The sequence below is a fragment of the Mobula hypostoma genome, chromosome 9, assembly GCF_963921235.1.
Source record: "Mobula hypostoma chromosome 9, sMobHyp1.1, whole genome shotgun sequence".
Lineage (NCBI taxonomy): Eukaryota > Metazoa > Chordata > Chondrichthyes > Myliobatiformes > Myliobatidae > Mobula > Mobula hypostoma.
The window spans coordinates 151,230,860-151,255,535 of record NC_086105.1 but is presented as its reverse complement, the minus strand read 5'-3'; the positions used below and the strand labels follow the sequence as shown (position 1 = coordinate 151,255,535).

At 48.0% G+C, this 24,676-nt stretch overlaps 1 protein-coding gene across 2 annotated transcripts; it reads right to left on the bottom strand.

The window, feature by feature from the left end:
• Nucleotides 1-9: 9 nt before the first annotated feature.
• mcrip2 (MAPK regulated corepressor interacting protein 2) lies at nt 10-22,317 on the bottom strand. 2 transcript variants are annotated; one of them, XM_063059489.1, is made up of 5 exons: nt 22,118-22,317; nt 21,845-21,905; nt 12,537-12,664; nt 3,154-3,264; nt 10-734 (listed from the first exon to the last, which is right to left on the bottom strand). In XM_063059489.1, the coding sequence occupies exons 1-5, from the start codon at nt 22,167-22,169 to the stop codon at nt 661-663; spliced, it is 426 nt and encodes a 141-aa protein (XP_062915559.1). In that variant the 5' UTR covers nt 22,170-22,317; the 3' UTR covers nt 10-660. The 2 variants fall into 2 exon arrangements, with proteins under 2 accessions (XP_062915559.1, XP_062915560.1); XM_063059490.1 differs by having other exon boundaries at nt 11-731; nt 22,118-22,315.
• Between the last annotated feature and the right edge of the window lie 2,359 nt (nt 22,318-24,676).

Here is a 24,676-nt window from a genome sequence, read left to right as displayed (position 1 = left end):
CGACTGCGCCTCTTCCTATAGATGCTGCTTGGCCTGCTGCGTTCACCAGCAACTTTGACATTTAACATTTACATCATGGGAATTTCTCATTTACGGGTAGGTTGGCGCTGAGGAATGTGTTCTGTGCAAGAAGCAGGGTGAGGGAACAGAGTTAACGCTGACACAGTGGTAGAAGAACAGAGTGATGTCACCTCATTCCAGGGATGGTGAGGGGGGTCAGGGAAAGAAGGCACTGGTTGACCAGGGCTTGCATGTGTTGAGTTTATGCCCTCAGTCAGCTGGAGGAGGCTCCTCAACTCGTGAGGCAGAGCTGGCTCAATCCCGAGGCCAGGTGTAGGATGTCACCAGACGTGGACTAGCACAGGATTAACACATCCATCCAGTCCGAGAGGACAGAAATATCTTCTGAAGCCTTGTGAAGATGACCCGGGGTACTTTGCTGAAAATTCGCTGCTTTATTGCAGAAAGGCAGGGGATTTCACCCAATCAGAGCAAAGGCCAAAGGCCCAATGGTTGCTGCCAAGTATCTCAGCTGATTTGGTTTCTATAGAAACATCTTCGCTCTATGTAAGTCACAGCAAGAGGAGGGAGAGATCTGAAGAAATCCACTTGTTGCTGACTGCTGACATCCTCCCGGCAGATTGGACCAGTCCAGCGGCTCTAAGACGAGTTCTGAATGTTGGCCAGGAACTGTTTCGCCCACCATTCCTCCAGGTCGATGGGGACAAAGTCTACTAACCAGACAAAGGAAAGACGTCAGCTTTAGACCCATGGAATGAGATAGAAACTACACACACACACACAGTTCCTTATCAAATGTCCAATCCTGGAATGAGATAGACACTCCACACACTCATACACAAACACACACACAGGGTTCCTTGTCAAATGTCCAATCCTGGAATGAGATAGACACTCCACACACTCATACACACACACACACACAGGGTTCCTTGTCAAATGTCCAATCCTGGAATGAGATAGACACTCCACACACTCATACACACACACACACACAGGGTTCCTTGTCAAATGTCCAATCCTGGAATGAGATAGACACTCCACACACTCATACACAAACACACACACAGGGTTCCTTGTCAAATGTCCAATCCTGGAATGAGATAGACACTCCACACACTCATACACAAACACACACACAGGGTTCCTTGTCAAATGTCCAATCCTGGAATGAGATAGACACTCCACACACTCATACACACACACACACACAGGGTTCCTTGTCAAATGTCCAATCCTGGAATGAGATAGGAACTCCACACACTCCTACACACACACACACACAGGGTTCCTTGTCAAATGTCCAATCCTGGAATGAGATAGACACTCCACACACTCATACACACACACACACACAGGGTTCCTTGTCAAATGTCCAATCCTGGAATGAGATAGACACTCCACACACTCATACACACACACACACACAGGGTTCCTTGTCAAATGTCCAATCCTGGAATGAGATAGGAACTCCACACACTCATACACACACACAGGGTTCCTTGTCAAATGTCCAATCCTGGAATGAGATAGGAACTCCACACACTCATACACACACACACACACAGGGTTCCTTGTCAAATGTCCAATCCTGGAATGAGATAGACACTCCACACACTCATACACACACACACACACAGTTCCTTGTCAAATGTCCAATCCTGGAATGAGATAGACACTCCACACACTCATACACACACAAACACACAGTTCCTTGTCAAATGTCCAATCCTGGAATGAGATAGACACTCCACACACTCATACACACACACACACACAGGGTTCCTTGTCAAATGTCCAATCCTGGAATGAGATAGACACTCCACACACTCATACACACACACACACACAGGGTTCCTTGTCAAATGTCCAATTCTGGTATGAGATAGGAACTCCACACACTCATACACAAACACACACACAGGGTTCCTTGTCAAATGTCCAATTCTGGTATGAGATAGGAACTCCACACACTCATACACAAACACACACACAGGGTTCCTTGTCAAATGTCCAATCCCAAGACAGCACAGTTGAGAGTAAAATCATCTTGTATACACAGAATCCTCTTGCATACAGAAAGGTGCTGGGAAAGCGCCAGTAAAATCATGAAAGATCCCACCCACCCTGCTCATGGACTGTTTGTCCCACTCCCATCAGGGAGAAGGCAACGTGACATCCACACCAGGACCAGCAGTCTCAAAAATAGTTACCTTCCCCAAGCAGTAAGGCTGATCAACACCTCCACCCACTAACCCACCCCAACACACCCCCAACCACCACTACTTTATCATGTCCTGTCAGTCATCTTGTGTACAGACACTCCTGCGCCCAGTGTCACTTTATAGACATACAATCAATCTCTGTATGTAAGCTAAGTATTTATATTTACTGTGTTCTTTGTCTATTGTGGGTTTTTTGTTCTGCATCAGATCCGGAGTAACAATTGTTTCACTCTTGTTTACACTTGTTACTGGAAACGACATTAAACAAACTCGAATCTTGAATGAGAGGCACAGATCAAGTTGACACCCAGAGACTTTTACCCAGAATGGAAATGGGTTAATACAAGGGGGTATAATTTTAAGCTGATTGGAGAAAAATATTGGGGGGGGGGGGGGAATGTCAGAGGTAGTTTTTTTTCTTGCACATTGTGCTGGTGCTAGGCACACCCTGGCACAGGAGTGATGGCAGAGGCAGATACATTAGGGGCACCGAGTAAATTCTTGGGCACATGGCTGATAGAAAAATGGCGGACTATGAGGGAGGGACAGGTTAGATCGATCTTGAAGTAGGTTGAAAGATTGGCACAACATTATGGGCCAAATGGCCTGCACTGATCAATACTCTTATTTCCTGAACACTCCTGGGGAACTCAGAGGGTTAACAGGTCAGGACCATACACACCCCCCTGGGGAACTCAGAAGGGTTAATGGGTCAGGACCATACACCTGCCCCCCCCCCCAGGGGACTCAGAAGAGTTAACGGGTCAGGACCATACACACCCCCCTGGGGAACTCAGAAGGGTTAATGAGTCAGGACCATACACCCTCCCCCCCAGGGAACTCAGAGGGTTAACGGGTCAGGACCATACACATCCATTAAGGAGCAACCGTACTCAATGACACTCACTATTCAAGTTTTGGCTGGGTGTCTTCTCCACGTACTCCACCGTTCCACGGGGACTCTGGCTGTTGTCCGGCCGCCGGCTGGCCCCGAGCTGTTCTTCCACCTGCTGCCAGGCTGGGAGAAAGAGTATTCGGATGAAAGAGAGCTAAAGACCGGGCAGGAGACAGGTGGGCTCCCCTAATGCCACAGGAGGAAGGAAGCAAAGGAAGAAGTTTTATTCAAGTAACATCATTCACCAGCCACACATATCCCATCCAACACAGGAGCAGAACTGGGCCATTTGGCCCATCAAGTCTGCTCCACCATTCCATCATGGCTGATATATTATACCTCTTAACCCTACCCTCTTGCCCTCTCCCTGTAACCTTCAACACTCTTACTAATCAAGAGTCAATCAACCTCTGTTTTAAATATACCCAATGGTTTAGCCACCTGTGCACTGAATTCCAGATTAAGCACCCTCTGGCTAAAGAAATTCCTCATGGTTCTAAATGGACCTCCCTCTATTCTGAAGCTGTGCCCTCTGGTCCTAGACTCCCCCACTATAGGAAACATCCTCTCCACATCCATTATATCAAGGCCTTTTAATATTAGATAGATTTCAGCGAGGTTCCCCCTTCATTCCTATAAACTCCACCAAGCACAGGCCCTGAGCCATCAAATGAGTTAAAGATCAACTTTATTAACCGTGGGTTTCCATGAACGTATGGGTGAGGGCTATGGTGGTACTGGAAGCACGGCCACACTTGCGAGCTGCCCCCAGTCCAATCGTCAGACAGTGCTGCTCATTGACACAACACATTTGTATTTTGATGTAGATGCAACAAATAAAGCTAATTTTTATTGGATTTTGACTGGGGGATAAGTATTCGTCAGGGCACTGGGGAAGTCTCCTCCAAACTGACCACTGGCTCCACTCCAGCAGGAAAGGCAGATGGTGCACGAATTGATAGGGTTGTTAAGAAGGCGTATGTTGTGTTGATCAAGTTCAAGAGCTGTGAGGTAATGTTGTAGCTCTGTAAAACTCTGGTTAGACCACTCTTGGAGTACTGTGTTCAGCTCTGGTCACCCTCATGTGGAAGCTTTCGAGAGGGGGCAGAATGCTGTCTGGATTAGAGAGCATGTCTTATGAGAATAGGCTTGAGTGAGTGTAAGGGTTTCATGTTACTTGCTAAGGCTAATAATGGAATGGCTTCTCCGTAATGTTAATTGATGAGGTAATGTTCTCTGTAGCAGCATGTTTGGGTTTTAATTAGTGATAACAGGACTTGTATTCATTTGCTAACCAATTGGGAGAGATGTTATTCTTTCTGTCTGTGTGAAAGCTGTTAGTTTGCACGGGCTTGGGGGAGAAGGCGCGAGGAGGATGAAGACAGAAGACGTGGCTTGAGGAGATGGTTGCCAGACTCGCTGGGCCTGGGCTTGGGGTGGGAGCCCAGGAGCCAACTAGCGAAGGAGGATCAGCGAAAGGGAATCTGTGAGCTCCAACGTTTGTGCACTGGATTTGTTTATGAGATTATTGGCGCCTTTTATTTGTTTTCCTTTTCTTTTGTTTCTCTACTAACCCCATACTTAAATATAAAATCTTAATCGTTTAACCACACATTGTGGACTGAATGTTATTTCGGGGTATTGATGTTACACAGGGGACACAACACGCAGCATCCACCCAAACAAGAGTGCTAAAGTTTGGCCGGGCAGGGGGTTATCACCCCGAGATCATACCACTAGGCAAAGCGAGTCTTACACGAGCTAGGGGTTTTCTGTTTGGAGTAAAGGAGGATGAGAAGTAACATGATAGAGGTATATGAGATGATGAGAGGCATTGATAAGAGTGGACAGCTGGAGACATTTTCGCAAGGTGGAAATAGCTAATACCACACGGTATTGTAGTGGTTAGCACAACGCTTTACAACAGTAGCGATTCCCATCATACAGTAGTGTAGTGGTTAACACAACGCTTTACAGTACCAGTGACCCAGGTTGAATTCCCATCGCAGTTTGTATGTTCTCCCCGTGACCACGTGGGTTTCCTCCAGGTGCTCCGGTTTCCTCCCACAGTCCAAACACGTACCGGTTGGTAGGCTAATTGGTCATTGTAAATTGTCCTGAGATTAGACTAAAGTTAAATCAGGGATTGCTGAGCAGCGTGGTTCAAAGAGCTGGAAGCACCTGTTCTGCGCTGTATCTCAACAAATAAAATAATTTAAAGGTGACTGGAGAAAAATATAGGGGGAGGGATGTCAGAGATAGTTCTTTTTAAAAAACACAGAGTGTTGGGTGAATGGAACACCCGGCCAGGGGTGGTAGTAGAGGCAGATACATTAGGGGCATTGAAGAAACTCTTAGATGATAAAAAAGGGAGGACTACGTCAGAGGTAAGGATTAGATTGATCAGCACAACGTTGTGGCTCGAACAGCTATATTTAACGTTTCATTCCAATCTCTGCATGGTCTACACTACCTTGTACAGCAGGTGAGGTTGTCACGGAGTGAGAGTTCACAGAGCCTGGGGCATTAACAACCAGAGCCAGAGAAGAACAAAGCACAGGGGAGACTGGTTCCTGGGACACTCATCCAAACAGCCCCACTTTCCCCATTGCCTGGCAAACCCCATGCTCTCTGTTCATCTCTTATTAAAATACACGTTCCCAAAGTCCCAGTGGGGGTCTGATAGCCACTGACTGTTCGCTGCTGAGTTCTGTCACTGAAGAGAGGGACCCTACCCAGGCAGGAAAACCGTCACTCTCAGTAACTCACACTCAGTGACAGATGCTCTTTGTTCCCTGTCAACCGCACAGCAGAAAAACATGCACTTTGAACACACAAAAATATTTGGACTTTCCTTCACTGACAAGCTTTTAAACTGTCATTGGTCCATCAGGGACGAGTACCCACAACCCACAAGTACTAAATAAGTTTTAAACTTCTAAAGTAAAATTATTTTGTGCTACATTTAATTAGTTCTCAGAGTCAGTCAATCACCAGCTGCAATTGTGGAAGTTGTGGTTAGGCAAGGGTTAAAGACGATGTTCAGGCAAAGACAGCCCGATGTAGTTTACCCAGACTTTTGAAGTGAGACCATCGGATATACCTCTGCTTACTGCAGACGAGATAGGCGGGATTTATTGAGGCTGTATTTACTCAAACCAGACGAGTGAGGCCTCTGAAGTGAGACTTTTTAAGAAAGGTCTACCCTTTACACACTACAGGGTGCTGGAGACAGATGAGATAGGAATACGTGAAACACACCCAATAAACCGGACAATTGCTTTACTAACTTCAAAGTAGCATCAGTTGTCAGCTTATAGTTTCTATTGACTTTTAACACCTCTAATATGAATGGCAACTGATCTTCAAACAGGAATTCAAACATATACAATTCACCAAATGGTCCATATCCATCACTGATAACCTAATTCTGAGAACAGTGTGGTGACAGGGGCCACGCTGTTGTCTTTGTGCACAAGTAAAATGAAGTGAGGTTGAGTTGTAAGAGTGTGTGAGATCTGGGTCCAGTTACTGTATTTTGTCATTGGCAACATGGGTTGAACTGCTTGTGTGTGCTTACCCATTTCCTTCATTTGGTCACTTCCACAGGTTTAAGGTCGCTGATCTCTCCCACACCCAACCCCCATGTTCTTGAATGTCCCAGCACCTCCCTGCCTGGTGTGAAGCAGTGTCCGAGAGAGAGAGGAGAGAGCTCGACACAGTCTGGCTGTTACACACTGTAAGGCTGTGTCCTGTCAAACTGGGTTCCCTGAGCTACCACAGGAAGATAAATGAGGGAATTTAGAACATACATTACATCACGCCGCCCACAATGTTGAGCTGACCCTTTAACCTACCCTAAGATCAATCTAATCCACATAACCCTCCATTTTCCTATCATCCATGTGCCTATCCCAGAGTTGCTTAAGGACCCCTAATTGATCTGCCGCTACCACCACCCCGGGCAGGGCATTCCACGCAGCTACCACCTCTGTGTAAAACACTTGCCTCCCCCCCATACTTTCCTCCAATTACTTTAAAGTTATGCCCCCTTCTATTAGCCATTTCCACTCTGAATAAAAGTCTTTGGCTATCCACTTGATCTTTGCCTGCCACCATCACGTACATCTCTACTATTACCTAAATGGGAGAAGGTTCAAACATCAGAGGTGCAGAGGAACTTAGGAGTCCTCGTGCAAGTCTGTGGTAAAGAAGGCAAATGCAATGTTGGTAATTATTTCAAGGGGAATAGAATATAAAAACAAGGAGATAACACTGAGTCTTTATAAGACACTAGTCAGGCTGCACTTGAAGTATTGTCAACGATTTTGGGCCCCATATCTCAGAAAGGATGTGTTGTCACTGGAGAGAGTCCTGAGGAGGTTCACAAGGATGATTCTGGGAATCAAGGGGTTAACATATGAGGAGTGTTTGGCAGCTTTGGGCCTGTACTCACCGGAATTTAGAAGAATGTAGGGGGAGTTCTCATTGAAACCTACCGAATGTTGAAAGGCCAAGTCCATCGGTATATTTAAGGCAGAAGTTGATAGTTTCCTGATCAGTCAGGGCATCAAAGGATATGGCAAGAGAGCAGGTATATGGGGTTGAGTGGGATCCCGGATCAGCCATGATGGAATGGTGGAGCAGACTCAATGGGCTGAATGGTCGATCGTCACCTCTCATCCTCCTCGCCCTCCTCCTCATCCACCCGAGTTTATCTGAATCTACCGTGACATTTAGCTGAACGTATCTCTCTGTATGCACCTATCTCAGGAGCTTTTGGAAGGTGTGAAGCTCGGAGGGAGTTGAGAGCAGCTGTCCACACACGGTCACTCCCTCCGGACATTGGGAATGGACAACAGAGGGAGAGGCCTCTCACGTCCCTGCCACAACAGCTCTACTTCACAGGGGCAGGGAGTCACCACTTCCACCCTCTTGGGACACATTTTCCCCTTCTCCTCTCCAGCATTTAAATCCAAGATCCCTGCTTCTAAACCCAAACTAAAGATTTAGCCAATTTAAGATTAGAGGCTTTATTTGTCACATGTACATTGAAACATACAGTGAAATGCATTGTTCACATCATTGTCCAACACAGTCTGACGATGCATCAGGTGCAGCCCAGACGTATGACCATGTTTCCGGCACTAATGTAGTGTGCTGCAATTCACTAACCCTAACCAGCGGGAGGAGAAGATGGCAGCGCATCGCGCGTGCGCAGCTCTCCGGTGAAAAATGATATCGTATCTGTTAAATAGGGGCCGTGGGCAATTCTGATTTGATGGAGAATGGACGTGAAAGCACAGGGGAACATCTGGAGAAATTTCTGAAATGCCCGTTCACTGCTGTCGTTACTGTGTGGTCGGGAATCTTTCGGAGGGTAGGCCTCAAAATTCCCGGCCTTGCCTGCTTTTGGTGACCGAGAAGGAGGTCAAACCGTTCGGACAGAGATGGCGCTCAGTACTCGGTGTTGGAGAGCTGATCGGAGCTCGAAGTTTTCTGATGACTCAGAGTCGGATTGTGGTCGGCATGGCAGGGAGAGTTTTTCTTCCTTCTCCAGTCTGCGTGAGATGTGGGACATTTGAGAGACTTTGAACTTTACTGTGCTCATGGACTTCTTCATCAAGTTATGGTATTGTTACACTGTTTGTAACTATTTGTTATAATTATGTGGTTTTGTCAGTTTTTTAAGTCTTGGTTTGTCCTGTGTTTTGTGATATCACACCAGAGGGAATAATGTATCATTTCTTAATGCATGCATTACTAAATGACAATAAAAGGGGACTGTGTGTCTTCATAATCTAACCTGTACATCTTTAGAAAGTGGGGGGAAGCTGGAGCACCCAGAAGAAACCCACGCAGTCATGGGGAGAACGTACAAACTCCTCACAGACGGAAGTGGGAATTGAACCCGGGTCACTGGGCTGTAATCGCATTGCGCTAGGCACTGCACCACAGAGTCACTTCTGAACACTGTGAGGGGACTTGTCAATTCACGCACTTCAACAACATCCCCTCTGCCTTGGTCCAAAGAAATCGATCTCAGCCAAGACAGCCCTTACTCTTAAAACTCTTCCACCCTGGCTATGTCCCTGTAAATCTGCTCAGCAATGGTCTGTCACCGTCCCCCTAGTGCTCTCCCTCACACAGATAGGGGACGGACCCTCCACAGATCCCCGATCCGGACATCCCAGCAGAGCTGACAGAAGATCGGTGCTGTTACACACCGATGGTCAACGGTGCAGTCTCACCCCAGGCTGAGGTTCGTTATTGCCCGGTCACTTTCATCATCAGGGACCCCCACCACCCAGGACATGCTCTCTTCTCACTGCTGAAATCAGGAAGAAGGTACAGGGAACTCAGGACTCATACCACCAGGTTCAGGAACAGTTCTTACCCCTCAACATCAGGCTCTTGAACCAAAGGGAATGACTTCACTCATCCCAACACTGAACTGTTAAAGGCTCACTTCAAAGACCTTTCATCTCATGTTCTCAATATTTATTGCTTTTTAGTCTTTTTGTATTTGCAGTTTGGTGTCTACTGCATATTGGTTGTCTGTCCGCCTTGTACATGTTTTTTCATTGACTCTATTGTGTTTCTTTGTATTTACTGTGAATGCCCACAAGAAAACAAATCTAAGGTTTGTATATAATGACGTATACAGGTGCAAGAAAAAGATTGTGAACCCTTTGCAATTACCTGGTTTTCCGCATTAATTGTAATCTGATCTGCATCTGTCACAATAATAGAGAAACACAATCTGCATAATAACACACAAACAATTGTACTTCTTGTCTCGACCATTTAAACAATCACAGCCAAGGATCAAAAACCATGTGAACCACTGGGGCAAGAGCTATTTGGAGTCGGGTGTTCCAATCAATGAGATGAGACTGGAGGTGTGGGTTGTAGAGGTGCCCTGTTCTATAAAAAAAGAACAGGGTTACTGACGGAACCTGCTCTTCTCAAGAAAGATCTGTTTATGTGCACCATGCCTCGATCAAAACAACATTCAGAGGACCTTAGAAGAAGAATTGTAGAGATACATGAAGCTGGACAAGGCTACAAAAACATTTCTAAAGACTCGAGTGTTCATCACAGTAAGAGAAATTGTCTACAAATGGAGGAAACTCAGAACTGTTGATAGTCTCCTGAGGAGTGGGTGCCCTGCAAAGATCACACCAAGAGCACAATGTGCAGTGCTGAAGGAGGTGAAAAAGAACTCAAGGGTAACAGCAAAGGACCTGCAGAAATCTCTAGAACTTGTTAAAGTCTCTGTTCATGTGTCCACTATAAGAAAAACACTAAACAAGAATGGTGTTCATGGAAGGACACCATGGAGGAAACCACTGCTCCCCTTAAAGAACATTACTGCGTGTCTCAAGTTTGTAAAAGACCACTTGGATGTTCTACAATGCTTCTGGGACAATGTTCTGTGGACAGATGAGAAAAAAGTTGAACCTTCCAACAGAAATGCACGTTTGGAGGAAAAAAGGCACTGCACACCAGCACCAAACCTCATCCCAACTGTGAAGCATGGCGGAAGGAGCATCATGGTTTGGGGCCATTTTGCTGCCTTGGGGTCTGGACAGCTTGCAATTGTTGAGGGAACAATGAATTCAAAATTGTATCGAGACAGTTTACAGGGTAGCAGTCCGTCACCTGAAGCTTAATAGAAGTTGGATAATGTAGCAAGTCAATGATCTGAAACACAGGAGAAAATCAATAGCAGAATGGTTTAAAAAGAAGAAAATTTATGTTTTGGAATGGTCAAGTCAGAGTCCAGACCTTAACCCAATTGAGATACTGTGACATGACCTGAAGAGGCACTGCAAGGTATCTCAGAAATATGGAAGAATGGTCTAAAATTCCTCCTCACCGTTGTGCAAGTCTGATCAGCAACTACAGGAAACGTTTGGTGGAGGTTATTCCTGCTAAAGGAGGTCTAACCAGTTACGTATTAAATACAAAGGTTCGGATACTTTTTCCAGCCTGGACGGTGAATGATTAAACAATATGTTCAACAAAGGCATGAAAGGACAATTGTTTGTGTGATATTAGTTTAGGCAGATTGTATGTCTATTATTGTGTCGTAGATGAAGATCAGACCACATTTTATGAGTAATTAATGCAGAAAACCATGTAATTGCAAAGGGTTCACAAACTTTTTCTTGCTTTGAAAATAAATTTACTTTGAACTTTAGCTAATTCTCTAACACAAGTCCCAATCACAAACAATTTGTATTTCTACAGCACCTCTAACTTAGTGACACAACCCAAGGTATCGCAGAAGGATGTCAAGCAAAAGTTAACAGCCAGTACTTCAGAGTTGGTGGTCCAGTCAATGGATGTAAAATAGCGAAGGGTATGAAGCAACCACCGGAGCAAGTGTTCCAGTGCTTCAATCTTCGAACGCTTATGGGATCCTAGAATTCAGAAGCAGGGCAGAGGGCGGAAGTGGGGAGGTGACATCGGATTGGCCTACACACTGGCATGCCCGCATATTTTATTAACTTACTTGTGGTAATATTCTGTTTTATGTGCTGTATGTGATGTGTTTTGTGGTGCACCATGGTGCAGAGCAATATTGTTCCATTTAGTTATACACATGTACAGTCAGATAACAATGAACTTCAACCTGAAACATGGTATTCTACGCCCTGTGTCACGGGGAGCCCCGAGCGACCCCATCATAAACACAAGAGACCAGATTCTGGAAATCTACAGCAATACACACACAATGCTGGCGGAACTCAGCAGGTCAGGCAGCATCCATGGAGGGGAATAAACAGTCAACATTTCGGGCCAAGACCCCTTATTAGAACTTCTTCAGGTCCTGGTGAAGGGTCTTGGTCCGAAATGTCGACTGTTTATTCCTCTACATAGATGCTTTAAGGAACCTCGTCAGCTGTTTTGGGTCCACGTTAGCACTGGCTTCCTCTCAAATGGTCAGCATTGGGATCAGACATTCCAACAGGGACCAGGTTAATCCTAGAACAGGATGGAGAAGAGAAAGGAGAGAGGCAACTGATGAAATATGCAGATGTTCAGACCAATGGCAGGCAGGGTGTCGTGCAGCTTACACATGAAGTTTGATAACTACCTGGGTGTAAAACAAGATAGTCAAGCATAGAAAACATAGAAAAAGAGAGGGTGGGGGAAAAATCAATGCTCATGCTATCAGCTTGAAGGCTACCCAGATGGAATATGAGGTGTTGCTCCTTCAACCCGAGTGTGGCCTCATCAGGACAGTAGAGGAGGCCGCGGACTGACATGTCGGAATGGGAATGGGAAATCGAATTTAAATACAGGGTGTGGGAGGGGCAGGAGAGAGAAGATCCCATGGTTGGGTTGGGAAAGGCATGAGAGGCTCGCCATTGTTCTCCCCTTACCTTCATAGACAAACCGCACGTTCTCCTCGTGTGCTGGGGTGTGTTCCTCCTCTCTGCGCTCCGCAGTGCACGGTGTCGGGTAACGTTTCCCGTTCACTCGGTTAAACACCAGCTTGGGCGCTGGGCCACTGGAAGAGAGGGAGAGAGCTTGTTGTATTCGGGAGAGACTCCATCGGAAGGGGGGGGGCCCACACTATACTGGTGCCAGAATACAGTGCGACAGTTGCAGGCTGCCCCCAGCACAACCTCAGGTGTGCTGGTTGTTAACACAAATGCTATATTGACTGGTTGCATCACGGTCTGGTGTGGAAATACTAATCCCTTTGAACAGTACATCCTATAACAAGTAATGGATATGGTCCAGTCCATCACAGGTAAAGCCCTCCTAACCATTGAGCACATCTATCCGAATCATCACAGCAAAGCAGCATCCATCTAAAATCTAAAAATCATCATCAGGGACCCCCCACCACCCAGGTCATGTTCTCTTCTCGCTGCTGCCATCAGGAAAAAAATACAGGAGCCTCGGGACTCACACCACCTGGTTCAGGAACAGTTACTACCCCCTCACCCATCAGACTCCTTAACCAAAGGGGAAAACTTCACTCACCCCACCACTGAAATCTTCCCACAACCAATGGGCTCACTTTCTAACACTCTTCATCTCATGTTCTCGATATTTATTGTATATTTATTTAGTATTTTTTATTTCCTTTTGTAATTGCACAGTGTGTTGTCTTCTATACAATGGTTGAATAGCCTAGTCAGTCAGCCTTTCACCGTTCCGTTACGGACACTATTCTACAGATTTATTGAGTGTGCTCACAAGAAAATGAATCTCTGGGTTGTATATGGTGATATATATGTGTACTTCAATAAATTTACTTTGAACTTCGATAAATAAACTTGAATCTTGACTAGTGCTAAGAGCTGGAGATAGAGACGAGGTTATTGAGAGATGGTGAGAGTGGAAAAGCTGGTGGTAATCTGCAGCTCCCCCAGCAGTAGATTCAGTTCCCTCTGGTGGAAGATTATGTCAATTGGCTCACTGTTACTTTGTCTCTCTTATTACTTCATTAACTATTTTCCTTCCTTTCTGCCGGTTATTCTTTAAACAACTAAGGAAATTATCTATTGTAACCTTTAACACGTGTTCATCTGCCTTACTGCTGAATCAGAAAAGAATTATGCTGGGAATGACAGGGTTAACATATGAGGAGTGTTTGACGGCTTTGGACCTGTGCTTGCTGGAGTTTAAAACAAAGAGGGGATCACATTGAAACCTATCAAATATTGAAAGGCCTAGATAGAGTGGATGTGGAGCAGATGCTTCCAGTCATGGGAGAATTTAGACCAGAGGGCACTGCCTCAGAACAGAGGGACGTCCGGTTAGAACAGAGATGTAGGGGAACTTCTTTAGAAAATCTGTGGAATTTAATTCCACAGACAGCTGTGGAGGCCGAGTTACTGGGTATATTTAAAACTGGGGTTGACAGGCTCCTGATTAGTGAGGATGTCAAGGTTATGGTGAGGAGGCAGGGGAATGGGTTTAAGAAGGATAATAAATCAGTCATGATGGAATGGCGGAGCAGACTTGATGGGCTGAATGACATAATTCTGCTCAGAAGTCTTATGGTCTAACAAAGGACGAATTTTAAAATAGTGGATTCCGCTTTAACTGGGGCATATTGGGACCAGTACATATTGGCCCAATTAAGCAGCTGTCCCAATTAGCTGAATTCTCATGGAAACAATTAAAAAAGCAAAAAAAGTATAAAACCAAGTAACAAACTATATACTTAAATAAAATTCAGAACAAATTAGAACACCATCAACACTAATACGGCATTATAAAACTGTGTATTAGTTCCTAATAGTAACCGATAGAAGATTCATCCAGTGTACGTGTTCTTTTCAATGATTCTAATGAACAAAATCAGTGCAGGCTGCTGGTGTAGATAATGGTCTGCCTTCATACAATACTGTAGACAACTGCATCCTCCAAATCTTCATTTTCATTGTAACATTCAAGAGGATTGTTGATACCTTCAAACTCTTCATAGTTTCTAACCTGCTGAAGTGATGAAATCATTTCATTTTCACTCCCGCCTGTTTCTAGCGTCCCAAGCTTGAATGCTTGAAACCACAGTGAACAAAACAGTTCTGAATTGTCTTACTGCTTATTTTTGCCAACTACCAGTGACAAATATCACTGCTTTTTGAACATCAGTGCACGCAACTGAAACTATTTAAAAGCTATTTAAGCATGGTGTGGTGCCTAACCACATGTCTGAAGCGAGTTAGAAACTGTTCAGCAACAGTCTCCTGTCCCAATTGAACGGTATATTGTCCCAAAAGAACTAAGGGAAATCCTGGCTATTTTGATGACTAGTTTTTGTTCTTTAAGAGTTGTCACAAACAAACAGCTGCTCCGATTAACTGGAATCCACTGTACTTCTATTCCAGTGCCGAGGCTAGTCAGCGAGCTGCCAGCCTTGGAGGTGAGTGAGAGTGAGCTCAGCGCAGACCCAGCCACTGTGTGAATGGGTGGGGCAGCAGGCCGGTTAACGAACGTTTGAATGAGCGAGCACTTTCATAGAACAACCACTGTAAGCACGGATACAGAAAAAGTCGCAGCAATTCACTCATTCATAAACTAACCTTGGCACAAACAACAGCCTCTCTCTCATCTCCTTCGAACATCGACTGAATAATATTTCACTGGGTAGTGAGAAACAAGTAAACAACACGTCCTTGAGATGGCTGCCCTCTGTAACGTCCCAACTAGGGCGATTGACGACTATAGGGATTCGTCTTCTGATTGCATCAGACTAGTCAGAATCATTGATACATTACTCCAAACCAACTCGGATTACAGTTTGCAAACAGGGACAGTGCAACAGGATGGCGAGAGGGAGGGGGAGCGTGCGCCGGGACGGTGTAACGGGATGGCGAGTGTCGACGGGACGGCGCAGGGGAGGGGAAGCGACGGGACGGTGCAGAGTGAGCGTCACCCTGGGTCTGACCCTCATGTTCTTACTGTAATTTATGGTCACTTTTTATCTGTTACACCTACTGCTGCCACAAGGAATAAAGTTCCCAACAAGTCAGTGAAAATAAACCTGTTTCTGTTTAACCAGTCTTGTGAACAGATACCAGCAGAATTCAGAGCAGTCTAGTTATAGTTATCTGCTTTTACCAAACCCCTGTGTCATTGTTGGAGGGAAGCCAAGATATTGTCCAATGGACGAGATTGTGAACCACTGAGAGGTGTTCCAAAAAATGACGGAGAGTAGATACAACTGTGTTCGGAGGGTAAAGTTCAAAGAGCCACTGTTCCAGCGACCCTGCGTAGGGCTGTAAAGTAATAAACTACAGACTGTTAAACTTCTGAATGGAAGAGTTTGAAGCACTGAACAGGTACCAGTTTGTGCCTGGATAAACGGGTTACAGGTTTCCTCTGCAGGAGCTGTGGTCGGCTTCTGGGCAGCTATAAACCGCCACCACGTCTGACACCTTGCTGAGAAATCTGCTCGTGTTCTCTCTCTATCCCAAGTGGAACATTCCAGCCAACACATCTATCCTGGGTCCAGAACACAAGTGCCAGTACAAAGAAACCACGGCAGTGCCTCTGCTTTCTTAGAACTTGGCAAAGATTCAGCACGCCATCTACAAGCCTGACAAACTTCTGTAGGTGTGTGGTGGAGAGTATGTGGACTGGTTGTATCACGGCCTGGTATGGAAACGCCAATGCCCTTGCACAGAAAATCCTATAAAAAATACTGGATATGGCCCAGTTCATCACGGGTAAAGCCATTGAGCAGATCTACACAGAGTGCTGTCGCAGGAAAGCAGCATCCATCGTCAAGTGACCTTCTCACCCCACCACCCAGGCATGCTCTCTTTTTCCTGCTGCCACTGGGAAAAGGGTACAAGAGCCTCGGGACCCCCACCGGGTTCAGGAACAGTTATCAGCCCTCAACCATCAGGCTCCCGAACCAGAGGGGATAACTCCACTCACCCCAACACTGAACTGTTCCCACAACCTGTGGACTCACTTTCAAGGGCTCTTCATCTCACGTTCTCGATATTTATTAGTTTCTTTTATTTTTGCATTTGCAGAGTTTGTTGTCTTATGCACGCTGGTTGGGGACAGTCATCCTTTAATTCCATTGTGTTTACTGTGAACGTCTGCAGGAAAATGAATCTCGGCGTTGTACAAGGTGACATATATTTACTTTGAATTTTGAAACCCGCCAACGGCCTTGTCTACATTTTCTTCATCCCAGCAAGAGCACGTGAGGGAGACAAGTGACAGCAACCACTTGAATCCGGAGCCACACACAGTGGGTAGAACAGGTCAGTCATAGGACACTACAACACAGAAACAGGCCCTTCGGCCCATCTAGCCCATGCTGAACTAGTCCCATCCACCTGCACCTGGACCATTGCTCTCCATAACCCTCCCATTCAAACTCCTTATAAATGTTGAAATCAAATGCACATCCACTTCTGCTGGCAGCTCATTCCACACTCTCACCATTCTTAGTGAAGAAGTTCCCTCAGCTTCCCTTGAAATGTTTCACCTTTAACCCATGTCCTCTAGTTCTAGTCTCGCCCAACTTCAGCTTGCCTTGACCCTATCTATACCCCTCATAATTTTGTATACGCCTGTTGAATCTCCCCCCATTCTCCTACACTCCAGGGAACGAAGTCCAAACCTGTTCAACATTTCCCTATTACTCAGGTCCTCAAATCCTGGTAATTTCCTTGTAAATTTTCTCTGTACTCTTTCAATCAAGGTCATATGTTCCCAGTCAGGCCGTCATGTCCTGTACCAGCACGTTCCCAGTCAGGCCGTCATGTCCTGTACCAGCACGTTCCCAGTCAGGCCATCATGTCCTGTACCAGCACGTTCCCAGTCAGGCCATTATGTCCTGTACCAGCACATTCCCAGTCAGGCCGTCATGTCCTGTACCAGCACGTTCCCAGTCAGGCCGTCATGTCCTGTACCAGCACGTTCCCAGTCAGGCCATCATGTCCTGTACCAGCACGTTCCCAGTCAGGCCATTATGTCCTGTACCAGCACATTCCCAGTCAGGTCGTCATGTCCTGTACCAGCACATTCCCAGTCAGGCCGTCATGTCCTGTACCAGCACGTTCCCAGTCAGGTCATTATGTCCTGTACCAGCACATTCCCAGTCAGGCCGTCATGTCCTGTACCAGCACGTTCCCAGTCAGGCCATCATGTCCTGTACCAGCACATTCCCAGTCAGGTCATTATGTCCTGTACCAGCACGTTCCCAGTCAGGTCATTATGTCCTGTACCAGCACGTTCCCAGTCAGGCCGTCATGTCCTGTACCAGCACGTTCCCAGTCAGGCCGTCATGTCCTGTACCAGCACATTCCCAGTCAGGCCGTCATGTCCTGTACCAGCACATTCCCAGTCAGGCCGTCATGTCCTGTACCAGCACGTTCCCAGTCAGGTCATTATGTCCTGTACCAGCACGTTCCCAGTCAGGCCGTCATGTCCTGTACCAGCACATTCCCAGTCAGGCCGTCATGTCCTGTACCAGCACATTCCCAGTCAGGCCGTCATGTCCTGTACCAGCACATTCCCAGTCAGGCCGTCATGTCCTGTACCAGCACGTTCCCAGTCAGGCCGTCATGTCCTGTACCAGCACGTTCCCAGTCAGGCCGTCATGTCCTGTACCAGCACATTCCCAGTCAGGCCGTCATGTCCTGTACCAGCACGTTCCCAGTCAGGCCGTCATGTCCTGTACCAGCACGTTCCCAGTCAGGCCGTCATGTCCTGTACCAGCACATTCCCAGTCAGGCCGTCATGTCCTGTACCAGCACGTTCCCAGTCAGGCCATCTAATGAGTCTTCTTCAGCTCCACTGAGGACGTCAGTGTCCCATTATGTCCTCGGCACATCCATTCCCCTTCGTCCCTCCATCCCAATTGATTTACTGAACCTGTAAGTGTGCAGCTAGCACGGCAGCGTCGAGGTTAGCCATCACCAGTCGCTGTTTAATTCCTGCCGCTGACTGCAAGGAGTTTGGACGTTTTCCCTGTGACCGTGTGGGTTTCCTTGCACATTTCAAAGACGTACCGGCTGGGGGTTAGTAAGTTGTGGGAACGCTATGTTGGTGTTGGAAGCATGGTGACACTTGTGGGCTGCCCCCAGCACATCCTCGGACTGTGTTGGTCGTTGGTCATTTTTGATGTACGTGTGACAAGTAAAGCTGGGCCTGTGCTCACTGGAGTTTAGAAGAATGACCCAGATGGAGTGGACGTGGAGAAGTTGTTTCCTGTAGTGGGTGAGCTTAGTACAGCCTCGGAAAAGAGGGACAACCATTTAGAACAGAGAGAAAGAGGAATTTCATTAACTAGGTGGTGAATCTGTAAAATTCACTGACACAGGCAGCTGTGGAAGCCAAGTAATTGGGAATATTTAAAGTGGAGGGTGAGAGGTTCTTGATTAGCCAGGGCATCAAAGTTTACAGGAGAATGGGATTGAGAGGGATAATAAATCAGCCGTGACAGAATGGCAGACAGACTCAATTGCTGATTGGCGTAATTATGCTCCTACCTTATCGTCTAATCTAATCGTAAACCTTTATTCTCAATAAAAACATTTCGTTATATCTTATCACAAGCCTTTGAAAATCCAGAAATACTACAACCACAAACCGTCTCTACTCTCTCCTGACCGAACACTCCCCTGAATTGTTCTGTGCACGATTTCCTTTTCATGCATCCTTGCTAACTTTGCCGTATCACGACTTCCAAAACACCCTGATTAGCAGATCAGACCAGTTGCCCCAGCAATGAAAGCGGTTAATCTTTAGCTCACTAATTTCTCTCTAACAGGAGAGTTACTAATCCCACTTTACAATCTGCTAGGACTTTTCCTGAACCCCAGGAATTCTGGAAAATCACCACTGTATTCACAAACTCTGCAGCCATGAAGAGGAGTAGGTCAGAGACGGCTCTTTAACATGGCGGTTTACTGCACCAGCGGTCCCGATCAGGGTTCAATGCCGCTGTTGTCTGTAAGGAGTTTGTACGTTCTCCCCGTGACTGCTTGGGTTTCCTTCAGGCTTTCGCGTGGGGCTTAGCTACTAAGCCCAGCAGAACAGTTGCCACTGACAGAAGGGGCAAACGCGGGTTACTTCCATCGTGCACTTATGTTCGAAACCTATTGAAAATCAAAAGGTCTAAGCAGTGTTAATTAGGCCATTTGGCCCGTGAGTCTGCTCCACCATTCATAATGGCTGAATTATTATCCATCTCAACCCCATTCTCTTGCCTTCTCCTTGTAACCTTTGATGCCTTTACTAATTAAATACCTAAATCTATTAACCTCCATTTTAAACATACCCAATACAAAATAATCTGCAGATGCCGGGATCAAAGCAACACTCACATCACGCTGGAGGAAATCAGGAGGTCGGGCAGCATCTGTGGAAAAGATCGGTCAATGTTTCGAGCCGGAACCCTTCATCAGGACTGAAGAGGGAAGGGGCAGAGGCCCTATAAAGAAGGTGCATTCTCCCTTCAACCCTCCCCCACCTTCTTTATAGGGTCTCTGCCCCTTCCCTCTTCAGTCCTGATGAAGGGTTCCGGCTCAAAACGTCAACCGATCTTTTCCACGGATGCTGCCCGACCTCCTGAGTTCCTCCAGTGTGTTGTCAGTGGTGCTTTGACCCCGGCATCTGCAGAGTATTTTGTGTTTATCTATAGACCCGCCTCTGTGCCGGGATGACGTCAGCGCGCAAGCTCCCACGTGTTCGAAGCGTGCGCAGAGACGTCATGTGGTCGTGTGGCAGCCAATGAGATCGGGCCGGCCGTGAAGCCGCTCAGAGGATCTTGGTCGGCTGTTTCATCTAGAAATTTCCTCTTAGCTGAGGTAAAATAAAATGTCTAATTTGAAGATATCTAAAGAAATGAGTATTAGGTAGGTTAAACTTTGCAGACAGTTGTTCAAAAGTTGCAAAACAATTGTCTAAGAAAAGATCTTCAAAACACCTGATGCCCTTTTCTACAGACATCCCACCCTGCAAAAACTCATTTCAGGGAGGTAGCACCATCAATTTGCGGGAGACTCCCGGAATTTCCGGGAGAGGTGGAATGTCTGCAATAGAGTAGCTCGTTAGCAGCTAGCCAGTTAGTTTAAATAATGTTAGCTATGCTAATGAACGAATGACACCTGTTAAACTCACCTCAACAGGTCTTTTACAGTCTTAACCCACCATGGGCAATAGAAAAGTCACTGTTGCAAACAGTGCAGCGAGCAACACTGTCATTATTTTGACCCCTATTAGGCAGGGGTACACTTTAGTGTAGTCTGGGGTGACGTACGTTTTATATATTTTTTTGGAACACTCTGCCATGGTTCGTTCGTTCTCGTTCTCTCTCTCTCTCTGTCGCTGGCGCGCTCTCACTTGCCTTTCTCTCGCTCGCTTTCAAAAAAATTGATTTCCGTGATATTGTATATAATTTGCGGGCATCAGGGAGCCACTATTAATATGCGGGAGACTCCCGGAAGTTCCGGGAGAGGTGGGATGACTGCATTTACACCCCTGCCCTTGTATTCTAATACTCTCAGGAAATATGGAGAGCAGGAGATGAGGAGTCCTTTGTTTATGGAACACTTCAATGATGGGGTGAGTGAAGTTGTCCCCTCTGCTTCAGGAGCCAGGTGGTATTAACTGTTCCTGAACCTCAGGCTGTACGTGCTTCCCGACGGTAGTAGCCAGAAGAGCATGGCCTTGATGGTGAGGGTCCTCGATGAAGATGCCGCTTTCTTTTGGCAGGGCTCCGTGTGGAAGTGCCCGAAGGTCGGGAGGGCTTCACTGGGCCTTATCCACTACTTTTTGTAGGATTTTCCGTTCAAGGGCATTGGTGTTTCCACACTGGGAGAAGATCACCAAATGAGGGAAAACCCTGCTGAATGTTGATGGGTGGACTGACTGACAACACGCTCCCCAGACCCCTTCACTTCACCTCGCCTCACTTCCCTTCCCTTCGGTGCTGCGATCCCCGGCTGTCCGGCACCCGGCAGGAGCCGAGCTGAAGGTCACACCGCCGCCGAATCTTATGCAACTCTGGAACACATGACGGCGCTGGGCCTCGGCACTAGGGGGCACAACCAGCCCCCCCACCGCGTCCCGTCCCGTCCCGTCCCGTCCCCGGCGTCACCTTCACCGCAAGGTCGGGGTGGAGCAGAGGGGAGAGGGCAAAGGTGGCAGACCAGCCCCTCACCCCGGGTCTGTCCCAACACCCCAACCCGCCGCGACTCACCTCCCCACCGGCTTCTGCTTCAGGTCGCAGCCGGGCTTGGCTTCGATCTGCTGGGATGGTCCTGCGGGAAGAGAAGCGGGTGTGATAGTCGGCCAAGCCCGGCCCGGACACCCCCAGCCCCCGGTCCCGGCACGGACACCCCCGACCCCCGGTCCCGGCCCGGACACCCCCGACCCGGCAAGGACACCCCCAGCCCCCGGCCCCGACCCGGCACGGACACCCCCAGCCCCCGGCCCCGGCCCCGACCCGGACACCCCCCGCCCCCCGGCTTACCCGTCCTCCGCTGAGTGGCCAGCCGACTGGGGCCCCGGCTGATGGTGTACATGGTCCGTTCGCCGCTCGCACTGCGGTTCACTAGCGGCGGCGGGCAGGCACTGCCTCCCGAGGAGGTGGTGGGCCGGCAGATCCCGGGACCCTCCTCGGTTCTCGGCCGGCCCACATCGGGCGCAGCCAACCGCCAGCTCCCGGGACAATCCCACCCTCGGCCTGGCACCGCCCCGGCGCTGCCGCCGGGACCCGCCTACCTCAGGCGCCGGGGTGAGGACACCTTTACCCTCCGAGGCCCTACACCCGTCTCCTCCCCACACCGGCCTTCTCCACTCTCCCCCTCCGACTCCACTCCTTCCTCTCCCTCTCCCCCTCCGACTCCCTACCCTCCACTCCACCCACCACACTCCCTCTCCTCTCCCCCACCCACACACACACACTCACCCCCAATCCCTACTGCCTCTCCTGAACTTACCCCCTCCCTCCCAACCACCCCACTCCACTTCCCTCTCCCTACCCTCACACCTCTCTCCTCCCCAGCCACACACTTTAACCCCAACCCCCACCACTCTCTCCCCTCCTTTTCTCCCCCTCCCCCTCCCCTTCCCCTCCCCCTCCCCTCCCCTTCCCCTCCCCCTCCCCTCCCCTTCCCCTCCCCCTCCCCTCCCCTTCCCCTCCCCCTCCCCTCCCCTCCCCTCCCCCTCCCCCTCCCCTTCCCCTCCCCCTCCCCTTCCCCTCCCCTCCCCCTCCCCCTCCCCTTCCCCTCCCCCTCCCCTTCCCCTCCCCTTCCCCTCCCCTTCCCCTCCCCCTCCCTTTCTCCCCTCTTCCTTCCCCTCCCTTTCTCCCCCTCCCTTTCTCCCCTCTTCCTTCCCCTCCCTTTCTCCCCCTCCCTTTCTCCCCCTCTTCCTTCCCCTCCCTTTCTCCCCCTCTTCCTTCCCCTCCCTTTCTCCCCTCTTCCTTCCCCTTCCCCTCCCTTTCTCCCCTCCCCCTCCCTTTCTCCTCCCCCTCCCTTTCTCCCCCTCCCCTTCTCCCCTCCCCCTCCCTTTCTCCCCTTCCCCCTCCCCTTCCCCTCCCTTTCTCCCCCTCTTCCTTCCCCTCCCTTTCTCCCCCTCTTCCTTCCCCTCCCTTTCTCCCCCTCTTCCTTCCCCCTCCCTTTCTCCCCCTCTTTCTTCCCCTCCCCTCCCTTTCTCCCCTCTTCCTTCCCCTTCCCCTCCCTTTCTCCCCCTCCCAAAGTTCAAGACCTCATACTTGTCTGCATTAAATTCCATCTGCCATTTTTACAGATCCCTCTGCAAGCTTTGATAGTCTCCCTTGCTGTCCACTTCACCCACTCTATCTTGGTATCTTCTCCGTGGATTGTCACCTTGTCGTGGTGGAGAAGCTTGTGTGGTCCTGAGATCCCGAGAGCGATGCCGTCTGGAGCGATGCTCCTGGTAGAGTCACCCGTGGCGGTAAGGTCGAGGGTGAGGTCCCTGACAAAGAACAATCCAACCAAGACCTCAACGGTGGAACAGGCAGACAAACTCAATGGCTGTGAAGGCGGATGAAGGCTGCAACAAATCCATCAGCTCCAATCGTCATGGTTTCCGTGCCATTGGAATCAGTTGGTTGATTTGTGAAGTATCGTATGCTTCTTGGAGTGCAACATCAAGTACACGTTAAACAAATACACGCACAGGCGTCTTCACTCTGTGGGCCACTTCTTCAGAACAAAGACCATCATCCTCGACCTAGAGGGATAGCCACGACAACGGTATCATCTGTAAAGTCTGATCCATTTAATGACATTATCATCCATTTTACTGATATAGATGACAAACAACAACAGAACCCTACAGCACACCACTAGTCACAGGCCTCCAAACAGAGAGGCAACTCTCTACTACCACTCTCTGGCTTTCTGTGCAAAGTTAATGTCTAATCCAATGTTCAATCCAATGATTGAACCTTCTTGACCAACCTCTCATGCAGAACCTTGACGTGCCTAACTAAAGTCCCTGTAGACAACATCCACTGCGTTACCTTTATCAACTTTCCTGGTAACATGCTTGAAAAACTAAGATCGGTTAGATATGACCTACCACGCACAAAGCCATGCTGACTAACCCTAATCAATCCCTGTCCGTCCAAATACACATATATCTGATCTCTTAGAATACCTTCCAATAACTTTCCACTACTGATGTCAGGTTTATTAGACTATAATGGTCTGGTATATTCTTACAGCCTTAAACATTAGCTATTCTCCACTCCTCCGGTGCCTCACCTGTCACTAAGATTATTTAAATATTTGTCATGTCCCTGCAATTTCTGCACTTGCCTCCCACGGGGTCCGAGAGAACCACTCTAATTTGCCTCAAGGCAGCAAACACCTCCTCTGTAATCTGTATTGGGTCCATGACCTCACTGCTGCTTGGCCTCGCTTGACCCTGTGACCATCTCCCAAGTAAATACAGATAGAAAAAAATCCTTTTAACATCTCCCTTATCTCTTATGGCTCCACCATTCTGATCTTCCAGAGAACCAATTTTGTCCCTTTTGCTCTTGACATACCTTAGGATTCTC

What these genes read in the sequence shown, in the direction of transcription:
- mcrip2 (XM_063059489.1), bottom strand. Translation starts at nt 22,169, where the DNA reads ATGTACACCATCAGCCGGGGCCCCAGTCGGCTGGCCACTCAGCGGAGG. An exon ending in AAGCAGAAGCCGGTGGGGAG is followed by an intron (nt 12,665 to 21,844) that starts GTGAGTCGCGGC and finishes CCTCTCTTCCAG; the next exon opens with TGGCCCAGCGCCCAAGCTGG. An exon ending in CGTGCGGTTTGTCTATGAAG is followed by an intron (nt 3,265 to 12,536) that starts GTAAGGGGAGAA and finishes TCTTTCTCCCAG; the next exon opens with CCTGGCAGCAGGTGGAAGAA.